The 27,158-nt window shown below is 39.7% G+C and overlaps 3 protein-coding genes across 4 annotated transcripts in view; 2 read left to right on the forward strand and 1 right to left on the reverse strand.

Annotated features, from left to right (window-relative positions):
• Positions 1 to 14,388, forward strand: part of LOC142398995 (adenylate cyclase type 1-like) — a 39,668-nt gene extending 25,280 nt beyond the window's left edge. Inside the window, exons 5-20 of one of the 2 annotated variants that reach the window (XM_075483304.1) lie at positions 1,117 to 1,244; positions 1,871 to 2,029; positions 3,636 to 3,777; positions 4,647 to 4,802; positions 6,980 to 7,180; positions 7,310 to 7,407; positions 7,564 to 7,648; positions 8,195 to 8,284; positions 8,952 to 9,214; positions 9,962 to 10,088; positions 10,521 to 10,682; positions 10,767 to 10,913; positions 11,010 to 11,108; positions 11,239 to 11,353; positions 11,462 to 11,586; positions 12,268 to 14,388. In XM_075483304.1, the coding sequence (XP_075339419.1) occupies positions 1,117 to 1,244; positions 1,871 to 2,029; positions 3,636 to 3,777; positions 4,647 to 4,802; positions 6,980 to 7,180; positions 7,310 to 7,407; positions 7,564 to 7,648; positions 8,195 to 8,284; positions 8,952 to 9,214; positions 9,962 to 10,088; positions 10,521 to 10,682; positions 10,767 to 10,913; positions 11,010 to 11,108; positions 11,239 to 11,353; positions 11,462 to 11,586; positions 12,268 to 12,687 (2,517 nt within the window). In that variant the 3' untranslated portion in view covers positions 12,688 to 14,388. The remainder of the gene's footprint in view (positions 1 to 1,116; positions 1,245 to 1,870; positions 2,030 to 3,635; positions 3,778 to 4,646; positions 4,803 to 6,979; positions 7,181 to 7,309; positions 7,408 to 7,563; positions 7,649 to 8,194; positions 8,285 to 8,951; positions 9,215 to 9,961; positions 10,089 to 10,520; positions 10,683 to 10,766; positions 10,914 to 11,009; positions 11,109 to 11,238; positions 11,354 to 11,461; positions 11,587 to 12,267) is intronic. The other variant, XM_075483305.1, reaches the window with a different exon arrangement.
• Positions 14,389 to 19,720: 5,332 nt separating this feature from the next.
• On the forward strand, positions 19,721 to 20,812 carry LOC142398996 (insulin-like growth factor-binding protein 1). The gene is made up of 4 exons (XM_075483307.1): positions 19,721 to 20,066; positions 20,185 to 20,327; positions 20,446 to 20,574; positions 20,687 to 20,812. Exons 1-4 carry the CDS (start codon positions 19,721 to 19,723, stop codon positions 20,810 to 20,812), a joined length of 744 nt encoding a protein of 247 aa, XP_075339422.1.
• Positions 20,813 to 21,800: 988 nt separating this feature from the next.
• Positions 21,801 to 26,538, reverse strand: LOC142398316 (insulin-like growth factor-binding protein 3). The gene is made up of 4 exons (XM_075482275.1): positions 26,166 to 26,538; positions 25,335 to 25,585; positions 24,404 to 24,523; positions 21,801 to 22,710 (listed from the first exon to the last, which is right to left on the reverse strand). The coding sequence occupies exons 1-4, from the start codon at positions 26,536 to 26,538 to the stop codon at positions 22,585 to 22,587; spliced, it is 870 nt and encodes a 289-aa protein (XP_075338390.1). The 3' UTR covers positions 21,801 to 22,584.
• Between the last annotated feature and the right edge of the window lie 620 nt (positions 26,539 to 27,158).

The following is a 27,158-nucleotide window of genomic DNA, read 5'->3' on the forward strand; positions in this document are numbered from 1 at the left end:
AGGGAAATCTGCTGCTAACGAGTCCTACCTGTCTTGCAATACTGAAAGTTATGTGGCTCCAATGTTAAAAATAGAGCTTCTGTTTTGTCTTGTGCCCACCGATGTGCATAATTATGAGTCTTTGTGCTCTTCACATGCATGGGCAGCAATCCCATTACCTCCATGGAAACAATGAAGGATTATGAGGAGGTGCCCACAGTAACCTGGTCTCCGTGGTAAAATGAATGTCTGTTGCTCACATCCTCTTAATGATGGGTTATATTTGTAAGCTGTCTTTTCATGCCACTGCTTATTGTTCCAAAGCGTGAGTGAATCACCTTGTTCCCTAAAGAGAGACTGATCTGTTGTATTGTTGGGGCCATTTCGTTTCAAATTTCAATGATGAAATGTAGGATTGACACTTTGAACCTTAATGCGATTGTTGTGTTTATGTTGCTTCCCTGATAAAAAGAGTGAAACTCTCTGTTGGCTCTATTTGTCCGATATAAACTTCTTAATGTTTATACAAACAAACAACCTCATTAATCAAAAATGTATATTTGATAGAGGTTCATTTATAAATGAAGTTATTTTTTGTTAATCATTTATCCTTTGAAATACAAAGTGAAATGAGATGGATGGTTTAAAACGTTCTCAAAGAAGAAGAAAAAAGACGTTAGAAGCCATTGTAACAAGTGAGTGTGCTGTCAATCATTAAAATTTAACTCCTGTTAATAATTAGATACCATTTATCAAAATGCAGGTCTGATTTTTAGTTTTTCTTGTTTTGGTGTTCTGCTTTGATGTCACACAGCAAACTAGATTCCATTTTACATGCCCAAAGACAGATCACAGAGACAGTTGTGTTCTTTGGATCAGAGCTGAACAACATGTGGCAGGTGTGAGCTGAACTAGAGCTTTTATGATTGAGATTCTTATGAGTCCTTCTTTGCAGGACTTCAAGACATTTCTGTGCTCTTGTCAGCCTTGAACATTACTGGGCCAACTGACAAAACCTAGATGGATTAAAAATCTGTCACTGTACCACAACGTCTATTACTCACTGACTCATACTGAATAATCTCTCTCAGCATGGAATAACACCTTCTCTCTTCGATCTGTCTTTCTGATTGACAGGAGAACCACTGTCGCAGGATTAAGATCCTGGGGGATTGTTACTACTGTGTTTCCGGACTGACCCAACCCAAGACGGACCACGCTCACTGCTGTGTAGAGATGGGTCTCGACATGATTGACACTATTACGTGAGTTATAGGATTGAGCTTTTCTTTCATTCTGAACACTTAACTGCAGTTGGTTTCAAGAAAAGGATTTTATGGAGAAAGAAAATAAATACTACGACTATATATAACACTTTCATGACTTTACGAAGACTCTGTTAATCTTGTACTTTCCTCCTTTTTTTTTTTTTCTATTTTGGCATATTAAAGCAAGGAGCATTTTTGATCGGTATTTGTTTCCTGCATCTTTTCAGATAGCCATATCTATTCATAAGCAGTGACTTTCATTAGCGCTTGTGTATTTTTAATATAATGATTGTAATTACCTGTATTGGAGCTTCGTTATTAAACATCAAGACTGTGTCTAATATCAAATTATCTATGTATGCAACATTGAAAATTATTTGCTCATAAAGAACAAATAAAGCTACCCATAAGTATATCTTTACATCTAATTCACTAACTATACTGAGCTCATAGACTTTAATTGTAATACATTGCTAAAGTTGCATTGTCTGCTTTTCTGTTCGTGTCTTCCACGCTGCCTTTTTTATGTTCTGATTATAAGTGTAGTATAGACACAGATATAAGTATAGACATATTGTAGCTACTGAGTTTATTCTCACTCTCCCTGTGTTTGGACCCTGCAGGTCAGTTGCAGAGGCCACAGAGGTCAACCTTAACATGCGGGTGGGATTGCACACTGGTCGGGTACTATGTGGAGTGCTGGGCCTCAGGAAATGGCAATATGATGTTTGGTCTAATGATGTGACGCTGGCCAACGTTATGGAAGCTGGAGGGCTGCCAGGGTCAGTATTGAACATTTTAAAGGCATATAAGCCTCACAAGCTTCTCACACGTGTGTCTGTCTGCTCTACTGTGATACTGTGGATGAATATCTTGTCTAATTATGTGAATAGGAACTGTTTTTTTATTTTATTTTAGTGAGGTTATAGCATTTTTAAGCATAAGCAGAAAATAATTGAATAATACCCGATGAGTGGTTAGTTTGGTACACCTTAAACAAAGACTGACCAGATATTCTTAACGTCCTTTGTGAATCAGCATATTCATGCAAGGAAACTGAACTTTTCAGGAAGTTGGAGCTGTTGCTTAAAGAAACATGAGGTTTAATGGAGCATTCTTGGAAGAGAGTTGACAGGAGGTCTTGCATTAACATAGATAATGATTAAAAAAACATGCTTTATGAACACTGGCATCTGCAGACCTAATCAAGTAGTCGCTGAACATGAATTTCTGAACTTGTGACTAAGCATAACATCTCTCTTTAAGACAAACAGGAAACAAAAGGAAAATCTCATTGCTGTGGATGCTGCACAATGTTGTTCTGAGCATTCCTACTGATAATTTGTGTGAACGCTGACTCAGCTTTCACATCATTGTTTTCCTCCATCTGTAAACTTTTTGAACATTTTTTTCTTCTCTATGATTTTTGAAAGCCTACTCCTCCTGCAAAGTTTAGGCTACTTAAGCCATTCAAACTGCAACACATTCATCTAATTTCTGAAGATTTGTGCTTTGATTTTTGGTATTTCTGTTATTTATAGTTTTTGATTTATTAAATAAGTATTTTTTTATACTTATATACTTAAATCATTGAAATGATTGGACAATCCTTCATTTGTGACTGTTGCACCATGTGCGTGTACATGCACAGTTAGTGACTTCCACGGCAACCATATTAGGTATTGTTGATAAGATGCCAATACAAAAATGTTAAGCACCGTATTAAGTTTTTAAGATATATGTTGTTCTCTACTTTTAGTAGTACTGAACTACGAGACTGCTTTTTTTTTTTGCCTCGAGCTGTTAAAATCATTCAAGTTTTTAAACAAGAAACCATACAAATAAAAACATAAATCTTGCAAAGCAGGTGTATATCATTATCTCTGGCATTTCTGCCCTTCATAGTTTTTCACTATATATCAAGCATTTGTTTTCATTTCAAAGTAGTAAAATGATTGGACGTGCCCAAACAATAAGCAAGACATTTATCACTATTAAAATGGGATTTTAGAATAAACTCCTTGAATTTGATATGAACAATGTCAAACATGGCGATTATTATGAAGGTCATGATCCATCCATGGACACAGTAAGCACAATGTGTGTTATTGTTAAATAGAAAATTCCCAAACTTTAAGCAATTCAACAATTTTTTAGCAGATTAAAGCATATGCATTTGGCAATCAGCATTCACATGGCTGTTTTGCAGGAACAGCATCTACTAGTTAGAAATAGGTACATTTGTCATTTTCTTATGATGCTCAAAAGCCAGCGGAAGCAGAACTTAGGAGCTTCTTTCGATCATCTCCTTCTGCTCAGAGCTGTTCATTCCGAAGCTGTGCGGTTCTCAGGCCAGTTGTGTTAAGGTTGCCTTTGTTTGTGCCACAGGAAAGTTCACATCACCAGATCTACACTTGAGTGCCTAAATGGAGATTATGAAGTGGAGCCTGGAAATGGTCATGAAAGGAATGCCTTCCTCCAAAAACATGAAATAGAAACCTTCTTTATTGTGCCATCTCACCGACGGAAGGTATGTTTTGTTAAGTTCAAGTGTGAATGTGTGCAAGTGACTGAATTTATTATATTTACTTTTAATATCTTTATAGCATAATGTAAAAGTAGCTAGTTTAAAAAGTAGCCGTTCTATGCTAAGATCTACAAGCTAACTACAGTGTTGGAATACAGCATCCAGCTTCTTATGATGAAGCCTGAACACATGTGTTGCTGTGCTGGTCTCACTCCACCATGTAATGGATTCGGCTGGGGCTTTAAAGAGAAGAGGAAAAATAAAATAGCCTTTGGCATCTATCATCTCAAATTTGCACAGTCCGACAAACTTCCAGAGAAACATGCATGCCTCCAGCAGATGTGCCACAAGCAGCTGGAGAGGGAATTTCATTCTTGTCTCTGTACAACTAAACAATGCTTCCTCTCCACTCTTTTTTTCTTTTTTTTTGCTTTGCTAATCCTGTTAATTTTGCTGATGATTTAACTTCATCAAAGATATGGCCCATGGAAAGATATGCCCTGACTGTAGTGTTAGATAGTCTGCTACCATTGATTGGGTCTCACCTAAAGAAGACCATATATATCATGTTTAAAAATTACACACAAAGTTCCTCAAAGCCCTTAACGTACTCTATATCTTTATCACTTTTTCTGAAAGCTTTAGGGACAGCTGAGTCCTAAAATTATACAAATCACCTCAGGGATTGACTTACCTTATTTTAACCACTTCTTATTTAAATTCTTGTGCCTGATGATAATGACTACATGCCTGTGTGCATGTGCATACTGTCGGATGCCTTTGCATGAGTTAGAGTTATAGACTCATACATATATAATACTGTGAGGGGTATCATATTTTAATCCTTCTTTCCATTTCTTATCTGGTGGCAGATATTTCCAGGATTGATTCTTTCGGATATAAAGCCTGCCAAAAAGATGAAGTTCAAAACTGTGTGCTACTTACTAGTACAGCTTATGCACTGCAGGAAAATGTTCAAGGCTGAGATTCCCTTCTCCAATGTCATGAACTGCGAGGACGGTGATAAGGTAGAAACTCTCTCAGTGTCTGTGCTGATGTTTCTGTGTTTGTAGGTGTTGTAATTTACTCAAAGACATTCTGTTTGGAGTTTCCTACAGGAGCAAAAAATTATCACTAAGGGTTTGTTTAAATGTACTGATACCAGAATGCTCATGAATGTGGCCTGATCTTTATTCAAACCTTTCTGCCTGCCTACACTTCAATGAAAAAAATAAAATCGCATCTCAACAGGAACACAACAGTGTAATATCCACAGGTTCTTCTGAGATCCTTAAAGGAGCAACAAAATGTGTATGCTGCTTTATCCATAGTTTTATTCATAGTTTTATCCATAGATATTACCATGTACACGAGCAGCTTTCATAACCATAGCTAACACCAATGTAATGTTTGCACTCATACTGGTAATAAACTCACACTGATGTCTGATAATGCTCAAGGATTCTTCTTTTCATTTTCTGGGCTTTTTTCCGCTGTATTTCCTTTCTACCATCTCTATTATAGACTGAATGTAGATGAAGAAGTTTTTCTTCAGAATATCACAATCTCTTTTACATTTCCTTTGAATGCAAAATTTGTAATCCTCAATCTTGGAATGAAATATGATATGAAGGCTTTAACTATTATGTATTTGGAAAGAATTTCTTTTTTTAATTAGCCGCAATAACATTCAGGATGCTTTTACAGGAAGGGTTCTGTATAATTTGGAGAGTTGAAAAGATCAGTTTGTTGGTCCTGTCGGACACTAACCTCCACATCCTGTAAACTGTCAGTGAAACTTGCAATCTGGTCAACAAATCTTTAAAGAAATCATGTGGCTTAACTGCTGTACAATTCCTGCCAAGACCGTTTTAGCACAGATTTTTATGTGTGGGTGGGTGTGTGCATACACTGCATGTGTTCACACCCTATGTAATTATCACACTGTGGGTACATAAAACAGGTTCACACCTGACATGTGGGGGCGTACCCCCCCCCAAAAAAAAATTATACCCACAGAGTTAATAGTTTATTTCAGTTTAGGCTTTTTATTAAAAAAAAACAACACATGGAGGTTGTTTGGAATAGTTATTTTGCTAGACATTTAAAATTGACTTATGAAAGTTTTACAAAAGTATCATCCTTTAATTTTTCTAATTTGCCCTCAGTGTTGTACCCACACTTAATTGATCTTTACCTCAAACTTCCTGATTCCCTTTTTTGTCTGTATTGCCAGTAATGACAGCATCCCCACATCATAGACAGAGGGCAGAATAGTGTAGAGCAGAACAGAAAAAATGGAAAAGGGGGCAGGTTGTGTAAAATAAACCTTGCATTGAAGGGTAATATTCTATTCAGTTTGCATGGACTTGTGCTATGTAAAGTGGCACATTTATTCAAGGCACGAAGGTGAGCCGTATGCGGGACATGGAGGCTTGATGTGTCCTGTGCTTCTGAGCAGGGTGTGTTACCTGATGAGAAGTGAGGATATAGAGGCCACTGTATTGTAATCTTATAAATAACCCAAAACAAGTGTGATGGATAAAATAAGTGATGGAAACGAAAATGGGGGCAGAAAAAAGAAGAGGTAAGATGTGTGACGGAAAAATAAACTGAAGTGAAGGGAAGTGAAGTGAAGTGAAGTGAAATGAAGTGAAAAGGAAGTGAGGAAGAACAGGAACACGGGATTGATGAGGGAAGGCCATATGTAAAAAGGAATTTAAAGAAGTAAATAAGAGTGATGATAAAGAAGATGAGTAGATAAGCATACATAAACAAAGCCAGAATCAGCAGATGCAGGTAGGGGCAGAAACATTAGGTTTAGTGCTGAACATGTCAATGTGATGAACACTGTGGAAAACTTCCCCTCCCCCCAAAACGCATACAAACACCTCTCACTCTGTCATGTTTACTCTCTGGCTTTGCTCCAATGCTCAATGTATTTCAAAGCTGCTCACTTTGGCAACCAAAGACACTTAGACACAGTGGGATGCATTTAATGATGAAGTTAAGTGTGTAGGCAATGTTCTAATTTGAAAGTATAATCAGCTGCTGTGTTTATTGTTGAGTATTATTCGCCCTTGTTCTGAATATGAATATACTGAAGTAGCCCATAGAATAAAGAACGCTTGCAGCACATCCTGTTTATTAACTTTTCTTATTCATGTTTTCCATGAATATTCTTTCTTCACTCTCACTCCACCAGCGAAGGGCCATGCGAACGGCTCCACAGAAGCTGCTGAGGAACCGCTCCAACGCTAACCAAGCTAACCTGATCCAGAGCAGCCCCAGAACCCGGGTCAACCGCTACATCGGTCGGCTTATCGAGGCCCGTCAGACCGAATCAGACACAGCAGACCTCAACTTCCTCACACTTATGTATAAGTGTTCTGAGCGCGAGCATAGGGTGAGGCATTTAAGACACTATAGACATCAAGTGTGCTGTATATACACAGTGAGATGTTGTGGATGAAGCAAGTGAATTATCACCATCATGTTAAAATTTGTCTCTCGATCCTTTTTGCTGTCTCGTTAGTACCACCAGGTTCCTGATGAGTACTTCACTAGCGCAGTGGTCCTCTCCCTGATCCTAGCTGCCTTGTTTGGCCTTGTCTATCTTCTCATCATACCACAGTATGTACAAACAAATTGTAATTAGATTGCTTCATTTTGACTGCTTTTTCTTTCTTTTACATATACTCAGGTCTCTATACTAACTTAAACTACATACTATACTAACTACTATACTAACCTTCATTTCCTTCTCTTGTTTCTTTTTTTTCCACTTAGGGGCACAGTGGTACTTGTCCTTCTCGTCTTCTGCATGTGTTTCCTCGTAGCTTGTATCATGTACCTGCATATCACTAAAGTACAGGTAAATACCGATGCTCCCTTAGCTGCCCCTACCATACCTGGGTAAAGGTGTTCTTTATCATAATACTTTTATTTATTCAATTTTTTGTGAACAAACAGGGAAAATGGGAATGTCTTTTTTCTAAAGCCTCATATTTAGAATTAAATGCCATTGGCTTCAGAGTTATTTCTTAAGCCCACATCTTGTATTTAAAAACAGGTCTGTTACTTTCAGCTTTTGTAGAGGTTGGTTGTCCTCACATCGGACCAAATCAGTTTAAAAGTTTCTTAGACTTTGGAGCTTCTCTGGGTTCATGTCTTGTCTCTTTTATCTTCTATCTTTTTCTAACTTCTATCAAAGTTTTTCAAATTCTTTGTTCATTACTCGCTTTACACCCCGTCGTCCCTCACAGTATTCTTTCTCTTATCAACACTTTGTCTCATTTTAATCTTCTTCTGTAAAAACATTGATAGTGTTGCTTTCACTTTGAAAATATGTCTCTGCCAGTTGTGTTCCTCACATTTGCTGTGATTTGCATTTCATATCATATCTTTTTTTGTCTGTTAGTGTTTTCCAGGGTGCCTGACCATTCAGATTCGCACTGCCCTCTGTATTCTCATAGTGCTCTTAATCTACGCTGTGGCCCAGGCCTGTGTGGTAAGTAAGAGGTGCAACAGTAAGAATCTATCACAAATGGGCCCACCTCATTTACCAGGCAGTAGGAAAAATATGCCACTGCGCTTAAGCTGAATCCATCCTGCTCATTCATTCCTGCTTGTGATGGACATAACATATGCAGGCCAGTTTCTCTAACAGTTTGGACACTGTAAAAAAAAAACAATGAATGCATTGATTTGCAATTCATCAATACCCCTGTAAATGATAATCATTGATAAGAGAACAAAAACAAAGACCTATAGCTACAGCTACAGCATATACTAATTTTGATTCTAATACCAGCAGCATCTTTCAAAAGAGTTGGGAAAGCGTTGTGTTTACCACTGTATTGCATCGGCTCTTCTTTTGACAACACTCTGAAGATATTTTGGATCTGAGGGAAACAGTTGTTGTAATTTTGAAAGTGAAATGTTTCCCCCTTTCTTGCTCAATATTAAATTACAGTTCCATTATTATATTATTTTGTCTCATAATGTATCCGGAGTTTTCAGCGTGTGACACCTAGTTGAAAATCTCAGAACGTTTTTAATTATTTGGCAAAAGATAAGTACCATGCATGGGTATAAAAAATGTGAGTCAGCATATATTTGTCTTCAAATATCTTGCAATCTTCATGCACTTGTATATTTCTGTTTGTCTTTGACAGGTGGGCTGTATGCCCTGGCTGTGGGGTAGTGCCACCACAAACAGTTCCATTGTCATTATTGATGTGGACAGCGGAGCCAACCACACCATGGCAGAGCTGCCCTGTGATGGTGCCCGTTACGCCTTTCTGTCCTGTGTGGTGGGCACTCTCACACTGGCTCTTTTCCTGCGTGTCTCCTGGCTGCCAAAGATGGCGCTAATGCTTCTTCTGGGGGTGCTTTATGTCACTGTTTTAGAGCTCAGTGGCTTTCGCAAGACAGCAGGGTGAGGTTCACGGCACAATATAATTGCAAACACACACAATCAAGCCCTTTAAATTTCTGTCATTTCCTGAAGTTGTATGCAAGGAATGTACACATTCTATCAAAGCTTAAAGGAACTGATCAAGTTTTGAGGCCTCGTGCATCATGTTCATCAATTGAGCATCAGATGCGTATGAATGAAAGTTTTATGTTTGTTTGATCTAGAAGAGTTAGAAGAGCATTTACAGTGCATGTGCTGAGATCTATGTGTACGGAGGAGTCGATGCTTGTCTTCAGCCCACACACTCTTTCATTTTCCACCCTTTGAAGCAGCAAACATGCTTATTAGTTCCAAATCAGAAGCCTGAAAGGACAATGTGGGCTGGATGATGGGACACCGTTAGCTCAGTACTGAAGGGCTTGGCCAGTTTCATTGGAACTCTGATCATAAATGTGAAAGTGAAAAAATATTACGTTCAATTTGTCAAAGATATTAAGATGAAGATTTCTCTAAATATACTCTAATAAAATATTCTCTGGAGTAAAAAAATGGTGTATTAAATTTCACCAGCTTTAAAGTACATTTTTGAAAGCTGTTTTGATTTGACGTCCCCCTTTAAAAAAAAAAGACAAGACCTTGTTTTTATACTTTTCACAAGTAAAACAGTGTTGATTTTTCTCAACACTGTGGGGGGTCCAGTCAACCCTCCCGTGTAGTTTTCTGTGTGGTCTGATCCTTTGCTAACTTGGTTGTTGGTCTCATCCACAGTGGGGGGTCCTTCCACATCCGGGGCTATGAGCCCATCCTGTCTCTGGTGCTCTTTGTCAGTGCCCTGGCCCTCCACTCCAGGCAACTTGACCTCAAACTGCGCTTGGACTTCCTTTGGGCTGTGCAGGTCAGGTAGTGTGTACTGATATATCTGTGAAGGCTTAAATCTTACAACTGCAACAGAGACTTTAAAAAAAAGTGCAGAAATTTCCGAATTCATCTGTTAGGGTTGTGTGAGGAGGTTGTATTATTATAGGCTGCCAGCAGTCTGTTCTTTGGCAAAAAAGAACAAGGCTAAGGATCTTTATTGAACTCTGTTTTACTTGGATCAAGGAGTTATGTACAGAGAAGTGGCTATAAGTGCTAAAGCTGCATTTAAGCCATTTAACCTTTTAAATAGCAGCATTAGTCTTACTATGCACCCGTGTCTACTCATCCAACCATGAGGCTTTGTCCACAGTGAGAAGCTCAGAAGGCTTTTTGCCGACCCCATGTGGTGAAAATGTGAAACAAACTCTGGCACTCACAGCTGTATCTGGATTTTTATGTGTGCCTCCAGGCGGAGGAGGAAAGAGATGGAATGGAGAAAGTAAAGCTGGACAACAGGAGGATCCTCTTCAATCTTCTGCCTGCACACGTGGCTCAGCATTTCTTAATGTCAAACCCCAGAAACATGGTGAGCCATGTTAATAAACAGGCAGGCAGGCAGACAGACCAACAGGTAGATGAAAAGGCAGGGAACAAATGACAAAAGATGACGTCAGAGGACATATTTATGTTTTACTGTATTTGTATTTCTCTTCAGGATCTGTACTACCAGTCCTATGCACAAGTTGGTGTCCTGTTTGCTTCGATTCCAAACTTTAATGATTTCTACATCGAGCTGGATGGCAACAACATGGGAGTGGAGTGCCTGAGACTGCTAAATGAAATCATTGCTGACTTTGACGAGGTGTGATTGTCAACCTCACTTTTTACTCTACCTTTGGTTGTCTTGATGTAGTTCCCTTTGTAGTATTGAGTGTTTAACTGAATGTGTGTTTTGCAGCTCATGGATAAGGAGTGCTACAAGGAAATAGAGAAAATCAAAACTATTGGCAGTACATACATGGCAGCTGTGGGACTTGTACCTACCATCGGTACTAAGGTTGGTTTTTTTGTTTCTTCTCTGCTCTTGTTTTTCTGTCATGTAAACTGATGAAGCACATCATTGAAAAGAATATGATTGGTAGCTTCTTGTGAAGACACTGATCTTTTTGTTTACTCCACCTTTTCAGGCCAAAAAATCAATCTATGATCATCTGAGCACAATAGCAGACTATGCCATTGAAATGTTTGATGTTTTGGATGAAATTAACTACCAGTCATACAATGAGTTTGTTCTGAGAGTGGGTAAGTCAACCTCTTTGTTCATATGCATAGTGACTTTGAAATGTGACAGCTGGAAAACACAAGTTAAATGACATGTTTTGGTTGTTATTTTTATCTGTATTTGCACAGGCATCAATGTGGGTCCAGTGGTCGCAGGGGTGATTGGAGCACGGCGACCTCAGTATGACATCTGGGGTAACACTGTCAATGTGGCCAGTCGGATGGACAGCACTGGAGTACCAGGAAAAATACAGGTAGACAAGCAGCCAGAGTTACAAATAAAACCTATTTACTAATATCACAAACTGATTCCTTTCAAATTGTTTTGTACCATATTTTCTTAGATTTAAGGTTAATTGTTTGTGACCACTACTATGAAGGCCTAACTAATGAAGAGCTGAAATGATGATTGTCCCTCTAAAAAGTTCTTCCCATCTCCACAGTGAAATTTAGATCTTATTCATAGTAACCACTGGCTTATTGGTTACCTTTCTACCCAAGGTTTTTAATACGGTTCGATCACCAAATATAAGCATTTGTTAGTGGCTCCAACCTTTTTTCATGTCTGGAACCACTGCGGCACAGTGAACACTGATTCAAACACCAATTGTGGGTCATCATGGCAAGGAGTTTGAATACTTTTGTAAATGGAATATTGTTTTTTACAGCATTTTTGCAGCGTATGCAGCATACTCCAAAATCTGTTTTTCCTCTATCATGGAGAATTATGAGTAAGTTAATGATAAAAAAAAAGTACTGTGGATAACTGAAAAGTATTATCAAACATACTTGGAAATATTGCCTTGTGTTCATGTACTTAACTTGCAATGCAAACCTAAAGCTGAGGGAGAAAGTATTCAAAACTTAAAGTATTGGAGCCACTTCTTGATCAATGTTGATTTAAATTTCTGTATTTTCTTGCCTCCATTATCCAGGTGACTGAGGAGGTTTATCGGCTACTAAATAGCAACTATGACATGGTCTGCCGAGGCAAGGTCAGTGTAAAAGGCAAAGGCGAAATGCTGACTTACTTCCTGGAAGGGAAGGTGCAGGGCATTGGCACTGTTACCACCTCATCAGTGATGCGTTCTGCCAGCCTGGCACGCCGGATTCACTCCTGCGGTAAGACGAGCGTCCCTCCCAATCTGGGCAGCGTCTCCTCTGCTGCCAGCCTGACCGCTCATGCAAGCATGGGTAGCATACAGATAAATGCTGCCAACAGCAGCAACAGCCAAGCAATGTGTCTGCCCTCACCCTGTGTGCCTGTGGTGGGTGAAGAGGAAGAGGAGGAGGACGTAGAGGTGACAGGGATTCAAATTGAGGCTGTGGGAGCTGTTGCAGATGTAGCAGTGTAGGAAGAAAGACATGACTACCTGGAATGCTACGAGAAAGCCCTGGTTGGAGGCCCGCAGAAGTCCAGGCATTCCCTATTAACCCTGAGCTACAGGCACAACTCAGGGTGTGCTGATTCAGGATATGAACTTTCTCAGACACAAAATTATATGGACAATCATATTTGCTTATAGAGATTTTTAACTGCTTGCCACTCTTCGGATTCAAAATGTGGAGTGAAGAGAGGGGCACCCGGAATCTCAAATCCTCTTTTAACATCTCTATAACAGATGATTACATGTGGTGATCTTGGGTCCCTTCAGATCCAGGTATAGTGTGAGTATTTGTTTTGTATGAAGTGCATATTCCATGTATGAAGGACATATACACTGATACCCAGAAAAAGACTGATAATGCTATTGCTTTTGCACTGTCTTTCTGATTATGCCAAGGATATATTGCATTATTTACAGTGTAAAATTGTGTTGTTTCTTTTTGCTGTATGTCAGCATGCATGTGTGTACTTGTGAGTGTGTGTATGCATGTGTGATCAGTTCGAAATTGTTACAGGAACAGCACAAAATCCTTTTTTTATACTCAGCGCTCACTGGATAAAAGCTTTTTATGACGCATATTTAAATATTTATTCTAGTGCATGAGTTTATAAGAGTTAACAGCCATAGTGATGATACTCCTGTTGAAAGAAAACCAAAGTACTGACCTTTCCATAGATCTTGAGTTTTACTATTTTTATTGCCTCACCTGACAAAGAGCAAAATATCACAACAGACTAACATCATCATCAGTAGACTTGAAAAGTGTCTTTTTGAACCTTGGAAAGACTTAAAATGATAACCTGATGTCCTGATATCACCCTGATACACAGGTTTATTGTAATGTTGTGTGTGTGTGTGTAAGTGTGCGTGTGTGTGTGTGTGTGTGTATGTGTGTACGTGTGAGAGAGAGAGAGAGACAGAGACAGAGAGAGATAGTGGCTGCTTTGAGGGAAAGGAGCCAATAAAGGTCAATGAGAGCAGACAAAGGTAGAGCAGTTCTACTGAGTCGGACGTGTGCTGCTATAGAAACTAGTTTATGCCAAAAGTGGACCAGTCACAAAAGAACACCATACAGAAGACAAGTACGTCCCTGCATTTGGGGCAGACATGCACATAGACTAAGGAGTTAAAGATGGCATTCATCCAAAAAGAAGAAAGCACATACATGACGATAAGCACAACATTTACACAAGTGCATGACCTCTACGTGTAAAATGCTCCATGTACTGTACGTTCAAATATTTTCTTGAGGCCACAGAAACTTTGGTGCAGTGTCTGGCTGCTGGTGTCTTTCAGGCATATACATTGATGTATTACCGCTTCTCATTATATAAAAGCTACGGTTTGAGTTTTCTGTGAAAAAAATAAGCTTGAGCACTACTCTCTGATGCAGTTTCAGAAATGTGAAGCGCTTCAGAAATCTTTATCATAGCCTGTATCTTTACAAGTGCATAGACATTTCACTTGATCTGTAAAAGTGTAAATACGTCATGTCTCAAGTTTTTGCCTTACTCAATAAGCTTACAGTGATTGCAACCTGCCTTTTTAGATTTATTCACTTTGATATGCAGATCATACTTTTTTTGTAAATAGCCAAAAGCTGTAAACTATGTTGTATCTTGTACAGTGTAAAGTTGGGTTATTGAATATTTTGTAATAAAGACAATATTGGTGTATAAAATATCACATTTGTGTGTTTGAATTTCAAAAATGAGAACGATTGATAACTGAAAGGGATATAAAACAAGTAATATTGCTGCGAGTGTGAATGATGACCTTTTTGCTGATTTTTTAGCTTACCAAATAGAGCTTTTACCCTGGAACACAATATTTACACATAACCCCTTCCACAGCAATTAAACACCACGGAGCTAACACTGCATTTTACAGGCAATTTTGCTTGTTAGTTCCACTCTATAAATTCTTATTTTTCACACCTCAGTTAATAGCTCCTAAAATACTTGTTTTCACTCTACACAGCAAAACATGTGAGACAATAACGGTTTTATTATGTCAGTCAGTTTAGCTCAGCAGCCCACGGCCTGATGTCACCACGTCTCAAAACACTGAGCAGGGGCCAAAATTGTTTTCCCAATGCAGAGGTGGAGTTTGTCTAGAGTTCACTCAGTGTAAAGTTGAGTCAACAGAACACCTGTCTTGAGCAACTTTTTTTCCAAATGGTAAACCATTAGGACTGTTATTGCTTTGAAATGACATACAACAAATTCTGTTCAGTCATTAATGACTTTTAAGCCACTGTAAAGTTTAAGCATCTTGTCAGAAAGAAGCTAAAACATCCAGATGCCATGAATGTGCTTGTAAAGTCTCCAGTTCTAAAGCTAAAGTTGTCATGAAGCAATAAGGGGAAACCAAAGCAAATTAAGGTCAACAGATATCACAATCCCGAGTGTCATCAGGCTAAAAAGGTTCGAGTTAGGCTAATTATGGCCCTATCACACTGTTGCGTATGAGAGAAGCGTATGAGTTGCGTATGAAAATTAATAATATAATTTTCATACGCACGAAAAGTCCTTGAAAATAAAGAATTGTGCGTATACTTACCATATTGAACCTATGAGTAGCGTATGAGTAGCTTATGGTCAGCGTATTGACAGCGTATGTCAGCGTATGAACAACGTAACCAGCGTACTCTGCATATGACTAGCGTATGAGTAGCATATGAACTGCGCATTCCCAGCGTACGTTTCAACGCGCCTATATCAGCAGCCTTTCCACATTGCTCCAGCTCCATTATTGCAGTATACGACGCGCTATCAACATCTCTCGAGACATTCATCTCGATCATGCCTCCCAAGAAGCAATCGTAGTTTGCCCGGGCCCTGGGCCGAGGTCGACGTCGAGGAAAAGGCAAAAAAAACACAAGAATCATTCTCACCCAAACCTGCTGAAATGCCTGATGCACCTGCGGCTGATGAGTTACATGCTTCTGAGCGATCAAGATCCCCAACTCCTCCTCCTGACCGCTCCCATGAATCGTCGGTTGCCTCAGATATGTCAGTTGCCGCCTCCATCTCCGCCCGTCTGGCGGAGATTGAGGCTGCAGACGGGCGGAGGCTATAACTACGCTAGCTGTACGGTACACCTTCATGCCAATGTATGGCAACTTATGTCCAGCGTTCTCGACCTATCAGTAACGTACCTATATCGTACCTCTAGCGTATTCAGCGTATGCCAAGCGTATGCTTAGCGTATTAACCATACGCACAAAAGTTTTGAGCATGTTCAAAAATTTATTTCTGCCTCAGCGTATGCCAACGTATGCCAGCGTGCTTGAAACGTATACAACCTATGCCTAACGTTCCCCTAGCGTATGTCAGCGTATACCAGCGTATGAGTGATAATTTTCATACGCTGGCATATGCTAGTGCCATACGCAACAGTGTGACAGGGCCATTAGGTAATTACATTCATCGTTATTTTCATGTCAAATAGATTGATTTCACCAAGCAAGTCAGCAAAATAAAGACATTTCATTAAACAGATGCATTAAAGTTCATTGGAAAGATGTGACGTAATGTTTTGAGTTTCATTTTTTACGTTTTAGTTCCGGAGTGTGCTCTTTCAATCATTCACTTATTAGCGCAAACACAGATCTGTATTGTGTATCGTATGAGGTTTTTTAGCATCTCCAGACAATTTGGTTTGCACTAAAGGCAACAGAAATCAGGTTAATGTCATTATATGTCATCATAAAGATGTACATTGTTCTGTATCTGAACGTAATCACATAGACATTAATCTAAGGATCTATATTTCTTGTAATTTCTTTAAAAATAATAAGCAATTACAAACTCATGAATGTGAATGAATATGCCAGCAATTTTTGGGGGGTTTCTGACAGGAAGAATAAGCTTTTTTTCAGGTGAACTTCACGTGCCTTTTTTTCTTTTTTGAGAGATAAATAGATATTAATTAAGAGATTAAGTAAGGAAAATCATGGCTTTCCCAGAATAAATGTCAGGATTTACCAAACTATGGAGTGGTGGTGCATTATTCTACTGTGCAGTGACACGTAATTCAGCATCAAAAGAAACATTTAAACAAGCCTGTGGAGTAACACCTATCTACCTGCTAAACCCTTGCAGTCATGCATTGGAGTTGTGTTGCAATCACTAGAACAGGAAGCATTTCATTGGAGGACAAAACTGATTAAACTAAATACCAGCAAATTCTAAAAGCAAACATTAGACTGTCTGGAAAACAGCTAAAGACGAGAGGATTCTAAAACGGAATAATGACCCTAACCACACCTCAAGTCCTCAACTTCCTAGACTTTGGATGTCACTGTGTATCCTGAACTTTTTACCTCTAGAACATATCAAACTATTAGAAGCGTTTGATATTTTGGAAGCTTTTGCTTAGTTTATTTTGTTTTCTTTATTTCCTTTGCTCCCCCCAAAATAACATGTCAAAGTGTCACAGAAAAAAGTAAAAAAAAAGGTATGTCGTTAAGTATCCACACCTGAATGGAATAATCAGCTAACAAACACCTTGCACCACTCACAAGAAACAATTCAGGATCTTTATTGGGAAAGCGCACTCATCCAGCTATGGAACTTCAACAGCAAAATGTAAGTCTGTATATATTCATATTTACAACAAGGCAAAGTCACAGAATTTGTCATGAATTTTGCTGTATGTTTATTCTGCTCTGAATTCCAATATAATGGAAATGCTGAAAAAGAGACCACTGGATCCCATCCAAGAAGAATCAGAGCAGGAGGATGAAGAAAACAGAATAGGAGAAGAAGATTTTGCATTCCAAGTGGATGTTGAGACAGAAGAGATACTGGCAGAGAAGGACCAGGAAGAAGAAGAAGAAGAAGATGATGATGATGTTCCACTTAGGGTTCTGAGACCAGGGAGACGCTCTCTTTCTCTTTCTCTTTCTCAATCTAACAACCACCTGGAAGAAACTGAGGAATCCTCTATGTCAGATATGAGCATCCATGCTGCAGATCGAAGTGATGAATCTACACAAATCCCAATGTTGGGAGAAGAGAGGAAATCAAGGAGGTCAAATCTACAAATAAAGGTAAGAACAACTCAATGTTTCTGTTGAACATCTGACAGGGCATGACTGTGATAGAAAATCACATGCTAATCTGTTGTTTTAGGTCTACAAATTTAGGTGGCAAAAACCGACACCACGTGAAGCACCAGTGAAGAGGAGAGGGAAAACCAAGAGAGTGTCTGAGGTGGTTAGTGTTCATTTCAAGCACAGATACTTTAACTTAAAGAAAATAAATAAACAAACAAACAAACAAAAAAATGATCATAGTTTAATTTTTTTCCTCTAACATTCATTGAAATATTTCTAAGGAGGAGCCGTTTCCTAATTGGCTAGTGAACCTGATGGTCAACATCGAAGAGGCAACGACTCATCAACTGGTGGTTGAGTAACATTCATCATCATAGGCTTTAAAAAGCCATCGTAAAGTATGTGGGATGCACCTGGCAAGATAAATGGTGAATGTGGATCACACTCATCACAGCTAACTATTTAGGGTATGTACCGCCCAAAGTAATTTTTTTTTTAAGTGCAAATCATTGTTTTTCTTATGCATTGCCTACTGGTTTCCTGTGAATAAAAATTAATTGCTTGATGTAAACTTTTGTTTCATTAATGTTTTTGTGCAATGGTCAATAAATTCTGTTCTGTTACCATGTATTATCATTTTTGGTATGTTTGCCTCCAACTCTTTTGTGAGCTGATGAGATCTACTTAAATGAAAATCACTGTATGTGGTAAAGGTAAAACGATGCATTCTAGCATAGGAGCCACATCCTACGTATAAAACATGTTGGAGGTAGCATCATAGTTTGGACCTGTTTTATTGTATCTGGGCCGTGATGGCTTGCCATCATCCACAGCAGTGTTTCCCAACCCTGGTCCTCAAGGCACACTGCCCTGCATGTTTTCCATGTTTCCCTGCTCCAGCACACCTGATTCAAATGAATGGGTCGTCCTCAGCATTCTGGAGAGCTTTAAGACCTGACCCAATTATTCTAGTTATTCTAACTTTCAAGCACCACTGTATGATTTCATTTATCCTGTTGTACTTCCTGGTCTTTCATACAAACATGGATTAATGAAAATATATGTTGTAGCATTACCACAGTGGGTATCTGTTTGTAGCCAACACCTTTTAAATCGGAGGGTAGAATAAGACATCTGCATGTACTTTAAGAATTAAAACCTTCCCCAAGGATATGCCTGTGATAATATAGCTTGTATATCATAAATCTGGCATTTGTTATAGATAGTTATAACAAATACTACACCGGGGAAATAACCAATTACTGCCTCCTTTCTTTCGACAAACATGTTGTGATTCCAGCAGTGAAATCCATAATGTCAGGGTTATGCAACTCTAAAGGGGAACGATCTTGTTTTTCTGTCTGCCTGATAAGAGGGACAAATAGGATTTTAGTGTCAAAACACCGTCGGAGCACAACGTGTCAGCAGTACTTTACAAGATAAATGTTTAACAACGGCCAGAATGGAGTTGTCCTACTGACCAGTCATTATCTTATAATCTATAACTTGTTAACATTTCTGATTCGTGGATGTTATTCATCATTGACTTCTTTATTGAAATGCTTCGTCAAACAGTAGCACGTATGCAACTGTCATAACATCAAACTTAAAGGCATGAATTAGTTAGTTATTTTGTCATCCGAAAACAGAGTTGTTTTCATGTGCTGCCGCTTTATGTTCTAAAGTCAATATTGACAGCGGGCCTTGTGATCCTGGATCTGCGTACGTCAAGTGGAGTCACCCATCGTTTACATTAGCTTTGTCAAAAATATTTTATATCTGCGGTCACTATGTCAATCATTAACCCCCCTGCAGCCCAGATTCTCGTACAAATACTGCTGGTTCACAGAAATCTCTTTAGAGGAAAACCTACAGTCATATAGAGCAGTTTAAGGAGACAAGTCCAAAAAGGCAAAGAGTTTTATCAGAGGACTGGAAATGCTTGGATTATATAAGAAGCTGATTTTTGTGGCAGCAGTGGTGCTGGCTGTCTTGTCTGTGGTGAAGTCGTCCCCAGTGGTGGGGCCCGAGCCCATCCGCTGTGCCCCATGTACACAACAGAAGCTGAATGACTGTCCTGCGATCCCAGTCGACTGCACGCAGGTGCTGAGGGAGCCTGGCTGTGGCTGCTGCATGGCATGTGCCCTGGAGAAAGGGGCTTCTTGTGGGGTTCACACAGCCCACTGTGCTGAGGGTCTCCGCTGCACTCCCAGGCCCGGTGAGGCCAGACCACTCCATGCCCTTACTAGAGGACAGGGGGTCTGCACTGAAGACGAAGGCTATGGTAGTCTTAGTCTCTCTTTCTTATGTCAATTGTTATTGTTACTTTTTAGATTTTAAAATGTTAATGGGTCTCATTTTCAACATTAGCATTGAAAGATTTTTTTTTTAAATGTCCACAGAGGAATCAGATGGAGGTCAGGACCATGGTTCCCTTCACTACTTGTTGGGACTGAACTTTCCGTCTGACCTTCAAGATACTGCGGAGGGCCAAGAGAGTATAAAAGCCAGAGTTAATGCCATCCGCAACAAACTGGTACAGCAGGTGAGAAAAACATCAATCTGATTCATGAATTGTGGAAGGAGTTAGAAATTGTGCAGTGTTTGTGGCAGTTTTGTGTGCAGATGTGTTTCTCACTGTTTGTTTTTCCTTCTTTGAACAGGGTCCCTGTCACACTGAACTGCACGCAGCACTGGACATGATAGTCAGCTCTCAGCAGAAACTAGGAGATAAGTTCACAACTTTCTACCTCCCCAACTGTGATAAGCATGGCTTCTACAAGGCCAAACAGGTGGGTTTCAAAAATTTTCCTGAACTTAATTCATCACAGTTCCTGGGAGATTTGCTAAATTAATGGGGGGATTATTTATTTGTGAGTGTTGAACTGTCTGTGTCTGTTTCAGTGTGAGTCATCTCTGGTTGGACCACCTGCTCGCTGCTGGTGTGTCTCCTCTTGGAATGGGAAGAAGCTCCCAGGATCAAGTGACCTTCTTGGTGATGCAGAGTGCTATCAAGAAGTCACTCACTGAGGGATGGACACACTCATGAACACACAAACAAAGTAGCTTAACTTTAGGTAAATGTATAAATGAACTCTCAGCCATATACTGAACTGAAACAGTAAAACCTCACATCATAAGGGGAAATATCCTCCTATCTTATTTGCATGATGTATGTATCAAAGATTTATTTATTCTGTACATATATTTTCCTACTCACATTAACCATTTCATTTTTAGATTTTTTTTTTAATACGTTTGCCTATTTTTTCAATTGTAAATAGGGAAAAACTGTGTACATTTGTGTTTCTGGCTAAATAACTCCACTGCTCAAAACCACAGGTCTGCAACTCTGCCAAAGAGTGTTCGAGATTTTTTTTTTTTCAATTTCTTTTTTTTTGAAAATTCATTCAAAACCCAAGCTGTGCATGGTATGAAACAACACAGCCACTCATTCATTCAACCTGTTGACATTGTCTGAATGTATCTCCATTTCCTCAGTGGGCATTTGGGGAAATACTTAAAATGCCACAAATATGTGCGCAGTGGCTGAGCACAAACATATCAGGGCTCATCCAAGCCACTGTGAGGTTTGGGGTGGGTTGGTCAGCATTTGTCTACCTCTGCTACTCTCTGCCGGTCCACTGGTTAAGCAGATGGCTCTGCCTTCTCTCTCACATCATTTGCCTTTTAAATCTGTTCTAACATTTATTCTTGTATTTATTTGTTTTTGTCTTTGTTTGCTGAAGAGGTTCTGTGTATGGACCAGATTTTTTTGTGAATGTAGTTTGCAAGGAATGTTGCTATTCCGTAAATGCTCTTATTGAATTATGTGGATGTGTATAATTAAAGTGTTATTTCATCCTGATGAACTAATTTTACCATTTCATTTGTTCATCTTATTGAAAGATAGAAATGAGAGAACAACTTGACACTTTTTAATGCCTTTAATAAGTAAAAATAAACCTCTGAGGGTTGCACTGTTTATGCAAACATATTTTCTTAAATTGAGACAAGTACAGAACACTATCACTGGCTACACAAAAATCAAAAGTTATTGGCAGAGGCCTTTATCTCAAGTATTCAGCTTATGCAAATTGACAAAACAGTAAAAGCCACAGTACAGAGTAAAAGGAATACGCCCCCCACCTCTGTTTCTTGAGATCCAGCATAAAAAAATCTTTAAATGCACATGGTGCTTCCAACTCCCTGTGGAACGGGAAGCAACTGGAGACAATGGAATTTATACAAACAGGAATTCATGGTGAGGCACCGCATGCTTACATTGAAGGACATATTCATACAACATATATTTCATGGTCACAGTGACCACGCTCAATGTCGTTACAACAAATCACAAGCATACAATAAAACGATTACACTCAACAAGCATGTACACATATGCAATTTAACTTCATTGTCCGTAAATGAAGAGTACACCCATCACTGTTTGTGACGCATCTCTGTGTTTTATAATCATTTAAGGCCTCTGAAGTGAATTCTTTAAGTGTATTGTTTTCCCAGAAGCTGTCCAGGTGGAGTCAGGAATAAAACAGCTTAAGAGGAATCCATCGAATAAAAGTTCATGCTTTTCCTCCTCGTACAGTTACTCTATGTCCCTTGCTCTGTTTAAAAAAAAAAAAAAAACAGGTCCCACAGGCAACAGATAGAAATAGCAAACATCCATATATCGGTTGAGCCATCTCTTGACCTCTCTACCAATATCCTCAGTGTCTCCATTTGTTTACAATTCTTCTTCTTCACTCCAACTCTCTCCCCCTCCCTCCCATCCTGTTTTGCTCCTATTGGCTCTCAGAGTTGTAGTACTGGGCGTCTCCTTGCTCCTTCCCATCAAACCCTGGCAAAGGCTGCCCATATTTGTCCACACACCAACAGAAGCCTCGCTTTCTGCCTTTGGATGGACGACACTGAAAGTGAAGAAAGGAACAAGGTTTAGAGTCAGCCAGACAGATGCAGGAGGTGGCAAGGCTAAAAGTGAAAAAAATCCAGTTAAATGAGTAGCATTCTGAGTAACCATCCACTTTAGTCAATGAAGCAGAACAGCATAGTTAAGAGGCATTAACAGTCAGATTGTGCTGACTCGACAGCCAAGGCCATCCAAAATGCTGTGGTATTTTGAGCTGCTTTTATGGTCTACCTCCTGTTACACACACATATAGAGACCTTTAAGGTAAACAGAAACCTGGTAAAATATTTGCTTAGTACCGTTTGTGAACAACTGTGAACCAAGATCTATTTTCAGAAGCTGGTGGCCAGTACGAATCATCTGTTGCTGATTATACCCCACAGCTCCAAATTATGGGTACTACAAATGACTTATAGAGACTGTGGATCTACCCAAGGGCTGTTATTTTACTGCCAATTTTACTAAAGGTCAACCTCCACTCCAGTAAAACATGCAGCCATTCATTTCAAGGGCTAAAGCAACTGCACCGCTCCTCCACAGAGGAGTTAGTGCTGATCAAGAGAGAGGACATCCTTATTTAGCTCAATATTTCAAGACGGGGGTTGACAGAGAGGCTTATCCAAGGTGAACAAGGGCTTATTTATGAACTAAGTTTCAGAGACACAGCTCATATCATTGTGAGACAAATTTGCATGACGATTTGATGCTAAATTAAAGCTGGATATCTACACAAAAGTGTCAAAGACCTTTACTAACTATTTACGTTTCAAAATCTTTGAGGACAAAAGTGCATCTGCTTCAATCTTGAATTCTTTATAAGGCAGATTATTTTTTCCCTTTAAGAGGCATTTAATAAGAGCTGTAGTAATGTAGTATAAACTACTTTTTTATGAAGCCATGCAATGATCCAAATTAAACTGACCTACATGAAATGTCTGCCACTCCTTCAGTGCCTGAGGGCTAAGTGCGGTATGCTAGGCCCATTCTACATAAACAAAGACAATGAGCCTGGCACTGTGAGGCTGCTTGTGAGATGATTGCAGGCCAACGAGAACACTTCTATTAAGCAGGAGAGACTGCTATGCAATGAGAAAAACTGACTTGGTGATGCAGTTGCACGGGAGCCCTAAGTGCCTCCATATGAATTCATCAGAACCACTCATTTAATACAACCCAATCGTGGGTGAAACATGTGAGCGTAGGGATGGCTGCAGCTCTATTTCTGTGTCTGCCTCTCAAAAGTCCAGCAATTATGGGGTGAGCACATGGGGTGCCGGCGGCCACCTTGACGTCTGTCTCCCTGGGAGGGTTCCCATTAAGACGGCCATCGTCCCAGCCATCAACCCCACTGGGGTTTGGCCCCTGTGGTTCCTGTTTCCAGAGCCAGTGGCTAGGGTCTGCTTTACTGGTGTGGTGGTGCAGTGATGAGGCTCTAATAACTACCGATGAATGCAAGAGAGCAGCAACAAAGCCATTATAGGGCTGCGGGAGGACTAAAGTTTGAGTCACCAGACTTCAGCGTTTAATCTTAATAGATGTTGTTTATATCACAGCAAAAGCTGATTTCCTTTTGGCAGCTTGTTTCAAGTTGTGACAAAATTGGAATCAAGCATATTTTTAACAATAAAACTCAAACACTGAATAATGATGCAAGAATTTTAGTAGACATTATCAAATAAAAGAATATATTTTACCTGTTTTTTCTTATAAAATCCCCTCTTATCGCAGTTTGGTATGCGGAAACCTTTCGGGTTGAGTATGTTAGTGATTTTGAAGCTTCTGAGAATGCTCTCCATCTCTCTTCGACAGGGACCCTATAAATAAAGGAACACATAGTCAGTTTCTTTCAATATCTGCAAAGCTGAGGCTGCAACTTTATGAAACAATCATATATAAAATATCCCTGCTATTAGTAGCAACAGAGTCATAGTATGATTTTGACAGTAACGGCTTTGGGACCCTACTAAAGCTAACTCATGGTACATCCCACCTTGTCCTGCTGTGATACCTGCACAATGGCAGCGACAATATGAAAGAGAATAATATGCACGATAGTAATACGTGTGCCCTTATGCCTTTGGCATTGGCACTCATACTGATAAATTAATTAATCTGACTTATACAGGCTTAAAAGTGTGTAAAAGCATCTTAAAACTCTTACATGTATCACAAAGGATGGGGATACAGTTAATTCAAACAGCTCTAAGATGGAGCCAAAAGGCTTGTCCTCAAGTCCAAGTACTCCAGTCACTAATCAGAGCACCCAGTTAAAGCCCATTACTAGAGTGTGCTCACTTCTCTGGCCAAAGAAAGATCAAAAATAGCAGCAGGGCTTCCCAACAAGCACTCACATCGGCCAATCCATCATTCGCTGGCTCTCAGTACCCCCGGCACGCGGACGCCTTGTGGCCAAACAACTGCCTGACCCAGGTCAGCCGCAGGACCATGGTACTAGCTTGCTGCCATGCCACTCTACTGGTCCAGATCCCTGCCAACCATCAGCACCGCTACCCCAAAGCATTTCATCACCCGCAGGGGTAGAAAAACACCAAAACACAGAGGAAGCGGAGAAAAACATTCCTCTTGTGTGCTCTGAAGGCATACAAACATGTTTGTGGTACTTACATTCTCAAGCTCCTGTTTGGTTTCAAGAGAGAAATTTTGTTGGTCAGTGATGAGTGGTCCCGGGATATCCTCCTTTTTCAAGTTCTGGTTTCTCTTCTGTTGTTCACGTCTGAACACATCTGACTTTTCAGTGGAGAAGAAAGGATGGAGATGAGGCTTAAGTGGTCCAGCAGGTCTTTGGGTGCTGTATGACGTCTGAAGACCCGGGCTGGTGCAATTCTGCTCCTCATCCTGAGTCTCTGTATTCTCTGCTAAAGTTTCAAAACAATATCTTTATTCTCAAAACTGAACAAAAAGATATAAATGATCTTCCACTTGAAATAACGAAAAGTTTTAACATGTCCTCAGAAAGCTATGGTTTGGTTTAATATTATGAGTATCCAGTTCTTAAGCGATGTCTCAGATAAAGCATGCACAAAATGACCATCTGTTCTCAATTTCAGTGTTTTAAAGGAAAAATAAACTAAAAGTGCAAGCTGAATTGTTGCACAACTTGAAAAATAAAATAATAGCTTTAAGTCTGAAAAATATTTCAGGGAGGTTCATGTTGCCACACCGTAGGCTACTAAAGGAAACATTTGTGACACAGATAGGCATCTCTCTTTTCCAAAATCAAAATAGTCCTGTTAGTACTCTATCGTCCTCCATCCTCACATTCCATTGAGTTGTAGAGAATTTAAATAGCATCACCAAGAAGATGTTTTTAGCTTTCAGATGCATTTATTTGTGGTTAATCGAAAAGGATTGCCCAAGACTGTGTCTGTGGGGTATTTCTGGGAGTTAGCCTAAAAAAAGAGCGCACGAGATGCATGCAGACTCAAGGTGCATTACCTGGCAGTTCATTAACCGGAGGTGTCGGTCTGACAGTTTGTCTCCTGTTTGTGCCGTTTACACAAATCCCTCGTCCCTCCAACAGAGCCTGCAGAGGTTTCGTTTCACCGGGCTGATGTTGACAGGTCAGCCCGGAGCCACACCGCCCGCTATACACTCCGCACGGCTGGCCGAAACTCAGAGCGCAGGTCAGGCAACAGCCGCAACCCGGTTCACGGACTTTCTCGGTGCAGACCTTAGGCAAAGGTTTGCACAAAAGCCGGGCTCCAACATCACATGGCTCGCATATGATAACCGGTCCGGTCGCACTTGACCTCCGCGTGAACGATGCCACAAGAAAAGTCATGCAAAGTGCTCGAAAATAGGAATCCATAGTGTGGCACGAGAGAGTATGTTACGAAGAGGCGCACTGTCCCGATGTGGAGACTTTCCACTGGTCAGCTTTTCTCATTCACATAAAGCCAACGGACAAAACATCTCAATATATAGACCCCTGACTGTAGTCACACCCCCGAATGGCTTGTGGTGCACTGATGAATAGCTTCGACTCCGTTAATCCTATAGAATATCATACATTTATTTGGATTTTTTCGAAACATTCGCAGCTTTAACAAATAAAACACGTCAAATGAGATTCTTCTATCTTTATTTTGATCTATCCTAACTGATCATTGAGCCCTTAATAATAAAAGTTATGGAAATAAAATCGAGTTTCCAGACTATTTATAGACTGAATACTTGAAGAAATAATAAAGAAAGATGATTTATTTTCTTTTAATAAAACATTTCACATTTATCATGTTTGTTGCACACACTGGTCCATGCATCTGCTATGCACCTATTCGTCTACAGAGGGCGCCACTACGTTCGTGTTCTGAGCATTGACTGTGTTGGTAAGCGTAATACAGTTATCTCAACTTAACATAGCTCCAATTATAGAGGGGTACTGTGACACTTTACAATGAAAATAACCAAAGTTTTATCTGATTGAAG

The sequence above is a fragment of the Odontesthes bonariensis genome, chromosome 14 (assembly GCF_027942865.1).
Source record: "Odontesthes bonariensis isolate fOdoBon6 chromosome 14, fOdoBon6.hap1, whole genome shotgun sequence".
Taxonomy (NCBI): domain Eukaryota; kingdom Metazoa; phylum Chordata; class Actinopteri; order Atheriniformes; family Atherinopsidae; genus Odontesthes; species Odontesthes bonariensis.

Excerpts from the sequence above, each read along its gene's own strand:
- LOC142398996 (XM_075483307.1), top strand. The coding sequence starts at position 19,721 with ATGCTTGGATTATATAAGAAGCTGATTTTTGTGGCAGCAGTGGTGCTG. Across the intron at positions 20,328-20,445 it reads GCAACAAACTGGTACAGCAG|GGTCCCTGTCACACTGAACT; the intron begins GTGAGAAAAACA and ends TTCTTTGAACAG. Across the intron at positions 20,575-20,686 it reads GCTTCTACAAGGCCAAACAG|TGTGAGTCATCTCTGGTTGG; the intron begins GTGGGTTTCAAA and ends TGTCTGTTTCAG.
- LOC142398316 (XM_075482275.1), bottom strand. The coding sequence starts at position 26,538 with ATGGATTCCTATTTTCGAGCACTTTGCATGACTTTTCTTGTGGCATCG. Across the intron at positions 25,586-26,165 it reads TCCGGTTAATGAACTGCCAG|CAGAGAATACAGAGACTCAG; the intron begins GTAATGCACCTT and ends TTGAAACTTTAG. Across the intron at positions 24,524-25,334 it reads CCAAACAGGAGCTTGAGAAT|GGTCCCTGTCGAAGAGAGAT; the intron begins GTAAGTACCACA and ends CTTTATTTATAG.